Source organism: Morone saxatilis, unplaced genomic scaffold (genome assembly GCF_004916995.1).
Source record: "Morone saxatilis isolate NCDOM2014 unplaced genomic scaffold, NCSU_SB_2.0 Contig23, whole genome shotgun sequence".
In the NCBI taxonomy this organism is placed as follows: domain Eukaryota; kingdom Metazoa; phylum Chordata; class Actinopteri; family Moronidae; genus Morone; species Morone saxatilis.
Window position 1 is genome coordinate 625,697 of NW_023339796.1, and position 11,847 is coordinate 637,543.

General features: G+C 38.3%; 1 protein-coding gene across 1 annotated transcript in view; it reads left to right on the forward strand.

The window, feature by feature from the left end:
- Positions 1-9,394, forward strand: part of cavin4a (caveolae associated protein 4a) — a 13,613-nt gene extending 4,219 nt beyond the window's left edge. The window contains exon 2 of the mRNA XM_035670102.1: positions 6,040-9,394. Coding sequence (XP_035525995.1) covers positions 6,040-6,612 — 573 coding nt within the window. The 3' untranslated portion in view covers positions 6,613-9,394. The remainder of the gene's footprint in view (positions 1-6,039) is intronic.
- Positions 9,395-11,847: the final 2,453 nt, after the last annotated feature.

Genomic DNA, 11,847 nt, shown 5'->3' on the forward strand with positions numbered 1-11,847 from the left:
ATCATTCAAACATCAGACTGTAGGAACAAGAAGAAACACTGATTTCTGACTGGAGGGAACTTTTTTTCTTCAGTATCAAAGTAATCCAGTGATATTTGTCTGTGCATCCCGCAAACAGGAACTGCTAAAAGCTAGTTCAGCAGACTTTTAATTGAACCAATATAACAAAATGTAAACAAAAAAAAATAAATAGACAGGGCTTGACACAATAGCAGAACCATGTAGCTGCAGCACATTTAATGAACTTTGACACTACTTGATACTTAAATGCCTTCAATGGGACTTTAAAGCTGCAACCATGGCTCACGTCTAAGGTGAAAAGTGTTGTTTGTACTGATTTTGGCTTTATTTTCCTGTCGGATTCAGTCTCAGTGTTTCCAGAAGCTGCAGGTAGCTGTTATTATCACAGTAAACTACCTGCTTTGCACCAAACAGCAGACAGACACAGTTATAGACTAGCTGGTAAAAAAAGTGGACAATCTAGTAGCTTAAGAGCCAGATATTTCCCTCAGGAGTGGAGACCAAAAACAGAGCTGAAACAGAGTGAATATTGGACTCCATCAGGTGAAAACAAACATAACTCCAGAGGCGTGATCAGTGAGCTTTCTTTGTGTCTGCTGGATGAGTAACAGCTGTTTGATGATTACAACGTATTAATGCGTTATATTGCAACGCCCACATCCTTCTATATTACTAAATTGTTTTTGCAATGAAGACAATGTAATACCTGCCTGGATTGTGTTCAGAGAGTTTGTTGAAACACTACATTAAAGTAATGTGGAAATGGATTTTAAGGGGCCTACGAGCATGATTCGTGACATCACAGATAGTTTGGAAGTCAAAGAAATTGGTCAAATACTGCTCGAAAGGCTTTAGTTCCCAACATTTACTGAAAAATTGTCTTGTCAATATGAGAAACAAATGTAACCTAAAGTTATAATAAATAGTTGGTAGCTTAACCACATCAAATTGAGTCAAAAGCTGTGATACTACTAATCTGCTAGTTACTTTTAGTAAGTTTACCTGCTTTTTATTCTCTATCATGATTGGATTTAACTACTGCTTCATTTATTTTTTATGGAATGTTAAAATACCAAGAAATTAGCACGAACTAGCTAGATTTGACTTGATGTAGTTGACTGTCTCTCGGTGACAGAGTGCCGTTAAGCTGAGAACGGCTGTGCATACAATTACTTTTAATGCTTTTCTCCCAAAATCACAAGTTAATTATTTTGTTATTTTCAAGAAAAACAAAAAGCCAATTTCTTGAGATGAAGAGATCATGAGACAACAACTTTTGTTTTCCTGAGATTACAGGATAATTATGGAGAACTCGGAAATGAGTCTCTGGTTCATTCGATGTTGATTTTAGCCTTCAAGATCATGACTGTCCTGGAGGATTAATAACTGAACAGCAAGCCAAAGCATAAATGTGTAGTTTTATTTGCTGCAATGCAATCTATGCAGTCTGGCATGGCACTCTGATAGTATAAGTAATAAGGGGTAATAGCCTTTTATTTTCTCTCTTCTCTTCTTCTCTTTTATCTCATTATCTTGAGATAACATAGCTTGTTTTATCCAGATAACAAAATAATTAACTCGTGAGCTCGAGAGAGAGAGCACGGCCATTCTCTGCTCCCGTAGTTCCAGCTTCAACAGATCCCTCCTCTGTATTCCCGCTGGTCCCTCTTCACTCATTGTATTTCTCTACACTGAGTCCAGGTTTAGTACAGTTCGGTCCCGGGCGGCTCGAGCTTTCTCTCCATCCTGCCTGCAGCAGAGACAGTTGCAGTGTTGAGTTTCCTCATGACTGATGTGCTGTCGGTTATTCTGAGGCCTCCGTTCATCTCCTAATATAGAGCTTCAGCTGCGGTCATTTAACCAGGAAGCAACAGGCAGTTTGTTGGAGACAGTCGTCGCCAGTGGCTGAATAATGAAGGCCGGGACAGTAATAAGAAAAAGATAAATGACTGCTGGTCTACACCCAGGGCCAGTCTGCCTCGGCTGTTGTTCACAACACTGGACATTAGAGGACAGTGTGTAATTTCAGAGGAGTTAATGGGTTTTGGTTTGTAATATTTATGCAGTGTGGCAATGAGAGAAGCTGAGCAATGACAAGTTTATGAGTTAAACCTCCCACAGACATGAACACAATTAAAACAAGAGGTCAGCAAACACAGAATGTTGCTCTAACATCTACAATAGAGGAATTGTTTGATATATATTTTCCTGTAATATTATTTGTTGACAACAGAGCTTGTTCCTATTAATCTTAATGTTTCAGTGTGTAACATTTATGAGGATATATTGGCAGAAAAAGAATATAATATTCATCGGTATGTTTTCATTAGTGTTTAATTTTTGTTACCTTAGAATGAGAAATGTTTGTCTTCCATGGTCACCATGTTGAATCATTTTTCTACAGTAGCCCAGAAGGGACAAACACTGGCTCTACCGTAGTTTCTCCTTCACACTCTCCCAGGTCAAATATAGACGCAAGCTGTGTTCAGTTAGATGCAATGTACAGCTTCACCACTATATGGCACAAGACCCTACACACAGTCCTTTAACTATAAATAAGCAGAAGTACAATGTAACTATGTACATTGTAGTCCCTCCAATAACATGCAAGGTTGAGATTGCAACAGTTGATGCAAATTCAATCAATCCCTATGATTTCTGTGAACCCTTGCAAATTGTCCAATCACCAAAACCTTTCTGCAAATTTGACCAATCATAGCAGTTCTCCGTGCAGAACGCTGAGCCACACATCACCAAACTACTATCGATTTTATTCTCACTGGACCAAAATGTCTTCAATTGTTATTGAATTATAATTTTTTATTTTTTTTGCCATGTTTATTTTCCCTCTGCCATTCCATTGCAAAATATTGCTACGAAGCCCTGAAGGGACTGACATTAACTCAAGTACTGTACTTAAAGTCCCCCTAACCAGAGGTGGGAAATAACTGGAAAGTACTGTGTTACTGTATGAAAGTATTTTTTTTGTACTTTACTTGAGTATTAACTTTTTACCGTTACTCCCTACATTTCTACACAACTATCTGAACTTTCTACTCCCTGCATTTTCAAAACAGGCTCATTACTTCAGTTTAAATGTATTTTAGGTTTAATCGATAATGATTTTATGTGTTGACAAGTAAAACATTGACTGGTGTGTTTTTATTTGGTTGAACTGTGCAGATGGTCCAAAACATGAAAACCACACTGAGTGTGAATGATACTGGCTGGTTAGTCTGTGTGTTCACGTAATTAATGTGTTTGCTGTCTTTCTGCTGATGGCTTTGGCTCGAGCTCAACAGCAGAGTCTGAACTTCCTGTTGGTCTCTCTTGCTCCTCTGCCACCACCCGAGGTTATTAATACATGCCTCGACCCACATTCCCTGCCGGTGTAATTATTGTGTCATTCACAGTGTCTGGACGTGCTCTGATGACTCCTCCCTGATTAATGAGTGCGATCGTTGCAGGTGGCCACAGTTTAATTAGGATTAATTTGCTTTCACATCCAAAGTCACCTGTAGGGCGCAGCAGGAGCAGGCCTGGGAGGAGGTTCCATCAGGAGCTGGTTTGTTTCAGTTGGCATCAAAAACATCAAAAAGTGTCAAGAAACATGAGACAATCAAGTTTATTTTACATTTGGCATATATTTAAAAAAAACAAGACAAAAGAATCATAGACCATCACAAGGAAAAAAATTAAAAGCACAATATCAGAGAGGGGAAATTCAGGTGTTCCAGCCGGAGAAGACAAATAATAAAAAATAAAGAGGGAAAAATAAATTAAATATGAAAATCAAAATAGTAATTATAGAAAGAAAAATAGAAACTATACAAGACCAATTAACCTAAAAATTACAAGACAACAGTAATATTTTACTAGAAAAAAGTCTGATTGATTGTTTAATCTCATAATGTGACAGATTTTGGTAAAAATGTAGCTTATCATTAATTAAAATGTGAAAACTCACAGCAGCAAAATTGACTTACCACTGGATGTTGCACTAGAGCACCAGTATCTCAGATCAAAAGAATGGGAGAGAAACAAAATAAAACTCACCAAAACTGTCTTTGTTGATCGTCAACGCTGGATTGGTCGAAATAAACCCATAATTCACAGAGTTAGCTCTTAAAGTATTGGTGAAAAGGGCTGTAATGGCCTCAATGTAAACTAAATTAAATCCCTGGGGAGAAATCTGCCCGTCAAAGTACATCCACTAAAAGTGCTAAAAGGATCCCTCCAGAGATTGATCTTTTGTTTACCCAGAAACAGCTGTAATCTTGCTCTATTCAAAGCCACCAGACTCCATTGACAAAACAATAAATTTACCTTGCAGAACATTGGAGTGGTCTAGTTGGACCAATTGGAACGTTAACTTGATGATGGCAATAGATGGCAATAGATGAAAAATCAGAGGAAGTTATTACAATCCATCTAGTAGTAGTCGAGATCTTACAGTCTGAACCAAAGTGGAGGACCGACCGTCATTGCCCCACAGCTAAAACTGGATGGTATCATTATTATTATTATCAGCCATCTTACGTTACAGGTGTTGTTCCTGCCAGCAGCTTCCTGTCTGAATGAGTCTCCGTTACCCTTCGTCTGTAAAAATAGAAAAAACTTGATCTCATGAAGATGTGTGTTTGAGGCAAGACGCTGCAGGTCAGGTCTGTCAGTGTGTCTCAAAGGAATATCATGTTTTCTATCTGGACCTGCATCAATGAGCAACATAGCAATGTATCCATAATGGCTAGAAGAGACAGATGAGAAGATGGATATCAGTTTCATCTGTGTGTGTCCAGTGCAGTGATTGATTCGCAGCCTTGTGAAAGTCAATGTCGACATGCAGTGTAACATTTTATTAACTGATCAGTGGGCTCAAAATCTTAGCAAACCAGACTTTTGCCTGATAAATTTCTGGGAATACTGAGATTAAAAATCCAGCAAAACTGAACTTTAAAGTGTTTTAATACTTTTTAAATCCTCTTATTATCTGTTTACCAGATGTTTCAGACGGATATCAGTTTCAGCATCCAGCACAGAGACAGGTCCAGGACGTGTAGCTTAGCACAAAGACTGGAATCAGACGGAAACTGCCCCAAATGTCAGAGTATTCCGTTAAGGGATCTAATTAAAGACTCTGCACACCCACAAAGGTGTTGTCAGTTGACCTGACTGATTAGACTTGTGCTTGGGTTGAAGTCTGGCTGAGATATGCCAATAACTAGGTGAGGTCACAACTTCAGCATGGCAGTAAGAATGAAAAGTTGTAGGTCATCCTACCTGAACAGGTGCAACAAGAGAGGGAGAAAAGTGAAAACACCTGCAAGGCTGTACGAAGAGTGTGAAAAGGGGTCCTTCTCATTGTATTGTAAAGTCATAGATACCACATCAGCAATGGAAAGTATTTACTCAAGCGCTGTACTTGAGTCTGTTCTTTTCATGCTACTTTCACCTTCTACTTCACTACAATTACCTTTAATCACAGGTTACTTTAATTACAGATTTACTTTCAAAGTAAGATTTTTGCACACAAAACATATTAAGAGCTTATAATGTTATATGATGTTTTGTTATAAATTAAACTACCCAACAGTTAAATACGTGTACAGCTGAAACAATTTGTCAATCAAAGGTCCATTGTGTCCAGTATTTAGCAGCATCTAGCAGTGAGGTTGCAGATTGCAATAAACTGAAAACCCTCACCTCAACCAAGTGAAAAACCTAAAAGGCCCTTTCCAGAGTTTGGTTTGTCCGCTCTGGAAGAATGTATGTAGGTCACCGTTTGTCAGTGAATAAAGGCTGCAGCTTCTCAAGACCAAAGTAAAGCTCCCATGGGTTGTATCCTAACTGCTGGATGTTGCTAATCAGCTCTGCCTGCGTTGACTGGATACTATCAAAAGTACTGTGTACAGTGGAAAACAAAGTATAAGTACCAAAAGGGAGTCGAGGAGGCTTTACTGTCCTGATCTACCTGTTTAGAAGCCCTGTTTTCCTGATTGTATATTTTCTTTTCTGTAGGGCGATACGGAGATCCCATCAGTGGCCGTCACCAAGTCTCCCAAAGGAACCGGCCTGGATGGGCTTGAGATCGAGCCTGACTCCTACGAGGTCCCTGTCGACCTCTCCTCCGATGAGGAGTACCTGAGTGTGGAAGAGGCCGACCCCTCCCGGGCTGCCCGCATCAAGAAATCTGTTGCGAAGAGTACAGAGACCCTGAAGGCCGCTTTCTCCAAGGAGAAGATGAACAAAACCAAAGACAACCTGGGCACCAAGTTCCACAACCTGGGCGAGAAGGTCATGCCAGCCGAGCGGAGGGACAAGATGCACCAAGCTGGCGAGCGGCTGAAGCAGTCTGGCGAGCGGCTGAAGGAGAACATCGCCAAGAAGGCTCCGACCAAAGAGAGCTTCCGCATCAAGCTGAAGAAGGAGAGAGCAGTCGCTGAGGGCCAGGAGGGCGCCGAGGCTGAGACCGTGGAGCCAGCAGTGCTCCCTGGTGTCACCTACACAGAGGTCGCCATGGAAACCAAAAGGGAGGGCCCTGTGGAGGAGGCCGGCGCCACCCGGATAGGAGAAGAGGATTGCACAAAGTAGATCAGACGTCAGATCAGACAACGACGAGGAGGGGGGACACTGGAGAAAGATTGTAATGCCCAGGATTTAAAAAGAAGGTCTGTGATTGTTCGTCATCGATGATGGATATCTTTATCCGCCAGAATGTGTTAAAACAGAAGTTCTTGAGTTGGGAATCGGTACTGACACCAGAAACTCATCAGAACTGGTTATTTATGAAATCTATTTCAGAGTGTCACGTCAGTCTATCAGATGTTATCTATTTTTAACAATTAATTTAAACAACTTGACGTGAATGTGAGAATTTCTATTTTGAATGCACTATGAAAAATTCTGGTTTAGGATTTGTTTGTCTAATTTGTGAGTCCAAACTGAGGTTGAGGTTTATTTGCACAGAGATGGCAGAAAGGAAAGAAGGAAAGAAAGACAGTAAATGGTTGATAAAACTTTGAAAGTGATGATAAATGTCGAACAGAAGTTCACATGTTGATCTTTTGTCTGGATGTACATATGATGTTGTACATACTGCCTAAACTGGGGAGGTAAAATTTGGTTTGTGTAGGACTCAGCTGGTCTCTGAGATACCTGAAGAGAAAATAGAACAAAATGTATCCAATGTCAGACTGGTTTCTGTATGCAAAATAGTAGAAAGGAGATTAAGTAAACTTTGCGGTGCTTAAAAGCAACCTCAGTGAACGCTTCGAAGTGTTGGGATTTCATTACCCAGAAATGAGGCAACACGTGATGATTCATGCTGCCTTCATTTCATGTGGTACAGAGACTAGATGAGAAGTTATCTGGAGTTGGCAGTACGATGGGCAGAGAGTTGCTAATGGAGGGATAAAATATGGTTTACAGTTACCATAGTAGCATTAAATTACAGTAAAGTAGTAGGGCTAAATTGCCATTTAGTTTCACTCCATTCAATCAGCCTCACATTGTGTTCATCATAGCTGATTAATGGTTGTAAAGATTTTGGATGGATGTAGCTAGCTAGTCAATCTTATTTGTATAGCCCTTTCAACAACAAGGCAATTCAAAATGCTTTTCATAAGATATGAAGGCATTACGAAGAGATATAATATAAAAGACATATATATAGGTTTTTAAATGAGTGAAATAAAATAGAAAGGCATAATTTAGAGTGGAATAAAACAGATCAAACAGGAGAGTAACAGTTACAGCGCAGCAACAGGATATAAATGCTATATGGGCTGTATGATGCTTACAAAGTTTTCCTTGTTCTCCAACTGGTCAGTGAATGCTACACCAGATCTATTTGAATCAGTAAATTGACCCGTCCTATGTCCCGCTTTTAACATTTGGCTAATATTATCTATTAAATGTAACTAGCAAGCTAACAATTGTTGTAGATTAGATAGCTAGTTATTTAGTGTTCTGCTAACAGCTAATTTATGAAATTTATTTTCAACATAGATTAGTCTAGCAGCAAAAGTGATTGATGCTTGCTCAACTGTTATTGGAGCACATAGCAAAAAGGGGCGGGACTTAGGAAGGGTCAATTGGTAATGTGAACGGGCTCCCTTACAGCAGAGCTTTGTTCAATTGTTAGTTGAATTCAAAAGTTAGCAATGTGTAAACAAGTGTCTCTTAACCGCTTGAACTCTTTAAATTTCCCCTTAAGTGTCTTAACATTTTGAAAACTAACTAACTAAAAGGTCCAGTGTGTAACATTTTGGAGGATCTATTGGCAGAAAATTAATATAATATTTATAGGTATGTTTTCATTAGTGTATAATCACTTGAAAATAGGAATAATGTTGTTTTTGTTACCAGCGTTACAATTAAGCTGCTTTATTTTCCCACTGAGTAAAATAGTGAGAGTATTTTTTAATGGATGCACTGGTCCATCAAATGGAAATATTCAACACTTTTCCTCAAAATTCAGCATGAAAGATTTGGAAACTTTGGAATTATAAAGTTATTTAAATAATATAATAAAGTTATGAGAGTTTGACTTTAGAAAACAAAACATTAATTTGATCAAATCTTTACTCAGTGCAGCTTTAATTTTGATTGAGCAGCACATTAAACTAATGAAAACTTTGCATGAACTTTATAGCAACACAGTCACTTGTATTTGTGGCAAAGCTTATCTTGATTGTCATATTTTAGACATTAGACTGCAATTACTCTTCTGAAAGTGAATGTAGTGGATTTAAGGTCGTCTGAGACATGGTGTTTGGCGGCTTCAAAGCTTTTTTGAGCACTGCTGAATTTTGCCGTATGAATGTTTTAATTTTTTTTTTTTTTTTTTCAATTTTGCTGCTTGATATTCATAGTTTCTTTTGAAGTTCAGTGAGCATACTGACTTTATTCTCCAGGAGTGATTAGTGAGGTCACAGCTTTCATCGGGATGATAGGATTTTCAGTCATCAGGTACTTTTTATGTAGCTCGGCTTATAGTGCTGTCATGATATATCAGTACACTGTCTTATTCTGAAAAATACACTTCCTGTATAGCTTTTAACTTACTACTGTATTTATGTTCCTGCTGAGTCAAACTGTGTTGATGGTGATTTTGATGCAGTAGATTGATAGTATTTGATTATATGGTTGGAAGGTTTCATCTCTTGGTTTCATTCTTGATTACAGCTCTGTTTCCATGTTGCATTTCTGTTCATTTTTACAATCATCTCAATCCAGTTTTAATGCTTTACAATGAAAAACAGCTGATTGAGGACCTGTATTGTTGTTGTTTTGGCCTGTACTGTACAAGCAGCACCAGACATTAATCATTTTGTTTTGTTTTTGTATAAATAAAGTTCTCATGAAACCTGTATGAATTGGTGTGTTGGATAAAAAATACACACTGAAAAACAACTGTTGTTGATGGTGGCTTTTTAAGAATTAACATTAAAGCTATAATATTATATATATATATATATTTCCACATTAAACTGTCTATAAACACCAGATCCCTCTTATATATGTTGTTGAGTTGTGTACTTACATTATCCCAAATGTTTCCAACAATGTTTAAACTCCGAAATCTGTCATTTTATTCAGCAGTGCTTTAGAAATCATTTTAGCTGAAGCCTTCACAATACATTTTCACCAGGAAATGTATTTTCTAGTTGTATGATTGGCAACAATCACAAATTGTTCTCTTCACTCTTTATTTCATATGCTTGTTATTCTTCTGTACGATGTACTTGCATATTTTTGCAGATAGACAAATTCAATTTGGCTAATATTCATCTTTTTGATATACAGTTTTTTAAAGAATGGCTCGTCAGCCAAATCTCAAATACTATACATGCTAAAGTCATCAAACCTGGTACACAGTGCCCCATGGAGATGTGCTAAACATATTAAAGCATGTAGTTAGTCTATTCAACAGTCCGCCACTCTATATTTTTCAAAATATGCAAAATCAATTAACATCTCCACAAGCCTTTATTCAAATGCTACTAAAATCACCACAGACATTGTTTGGATACTGTATATCACATTACAGTTTGAGTACGCAGTGATATTCACTGTCTTTTGTAATGTCTCAAAGCATATTTCATGTAGTCCAGGACATGACAGATACAGGTCAGAAGTCAGTGCTGTATACAGGTCAGAAGTCTGATCTGTTTATTTGATTCAATTAATAGTAACACTAATATTAATATTAACTTTATTTCATAAGTTTTAGTGAAACTAATTGTCTTTCAGAGAGTTAGTAAGGATTTGGTCTGTACTGTCTATTTGATTCAGATTTGACCCTTGGACAATGATACCTAAGTTACAGAGGTCAGGTCAGATACAGGACAGAGTTTAGTGCTGTAGATACAGGGCATACTACTGTTACTGCTACTATTGTTTGTAATTAGTTATTAAACTTTTGAAGGCATGGACTGATACTGGCCTGAAAACTGAATTGGATGACAAGCAAATTTGTGGATGTTGTACATAATGCCACATTGTTTGTGGAACATTTCATACAATTCTACCTACAATAGCTCCACCTTGTGACCCTGCCATAGCTTATGAATGCAGTATCAAATTTTGGGTGGCATCTTCAGATGTGAATCACAAACACTTCTTGCTGGGACTCTTTCAGAAGCTGTGTCTGCGAGCAAAGGTAGCGGTGGCAGCAGCATATGCAGCAATCACACAAATTTTTTTCAGGAAATGAAAATATTTTAGTTTATATCATTATAAGCAGGTCTGAGCCTTTGATGTTATCTGGTTATATTCACAGACAAGGTTTATCACTAACATCTCAAACTGGTGTTTTAACAGCATCAACAGAGGCTCCGATCGTCTCTCCTCTGTGTCGCTATCTTCCACTGATCTCATCCATCTGCGACTCAAATTAAATCACTAACTTGATGTCGGCTCCAGCAAAACACGATCACTCAACTGAGTCAGCAGAGTCCCGCAGATTCACTCCTCCGCTGGCGTCGGCCTTCTAAATGAAATGCCAATCATTCCGCTTTGCTCTGCAGGGAATTTACAGTTCGACTCGTCTCTGTGTGGCCAGAGGTTTCAGCAGCAGTTTGTCAAGTGTGAATTTATTGGCTTTTATTTCCTCAAAGGGTCCAATCAAACCAACCAGCTGCAACATAAACCCTGTAAAGATGATAAAAGACGTTCTCTGGTCTGACGGGAGTATCAGACGTGCAATCAAATAATCTGCATTACAAAAGAGAAAGAGCTTTTTTCTAAAAGTAAACTTGCATATTTATTTGATTAACAATATGATCCCAGGAAAATTGTAAAATGTGTTTACCTCAAACATTATTCATATTCCGGGTCCACATTTAGAAAGAAGGTATATGGCAGTGTTTAAGGTATACTAAACGTTTTATTCTTCTACGTTGTGAATATTAAAATTCACATTTAGGCAGTGTAGACTTATTAACCAAGTGTTATCTATCTCTATCTGTTGTACAGACTTTGATCTTGTCATATACCAAATGTATATTCTGGTTGTCTCCTTCCCCCTTGCTTATTTTACCATTTAGTTCATCGTGCAATTGCCCCGCTTTTCCTGCCTGTCTGTTTCCATTGGGAATCACATTCTTGCCTTTTGTTTTACTTCCTTTTGGTCCTAATGGTAATCATGTAACATTTGGTGACTGCCTGGTCAATTGCTACCATCTACATACTGTCTGTCACCTGGTCTGGTGTATGAAAGTGCTTTATTTAATTTGCTCTGGGTCCACTCAACGACTCAGATCTGCTCTGTGTCTGTCAGTTCACCAGTGTGCCGGCAAGCTTCAATAAACTCACACCACCACA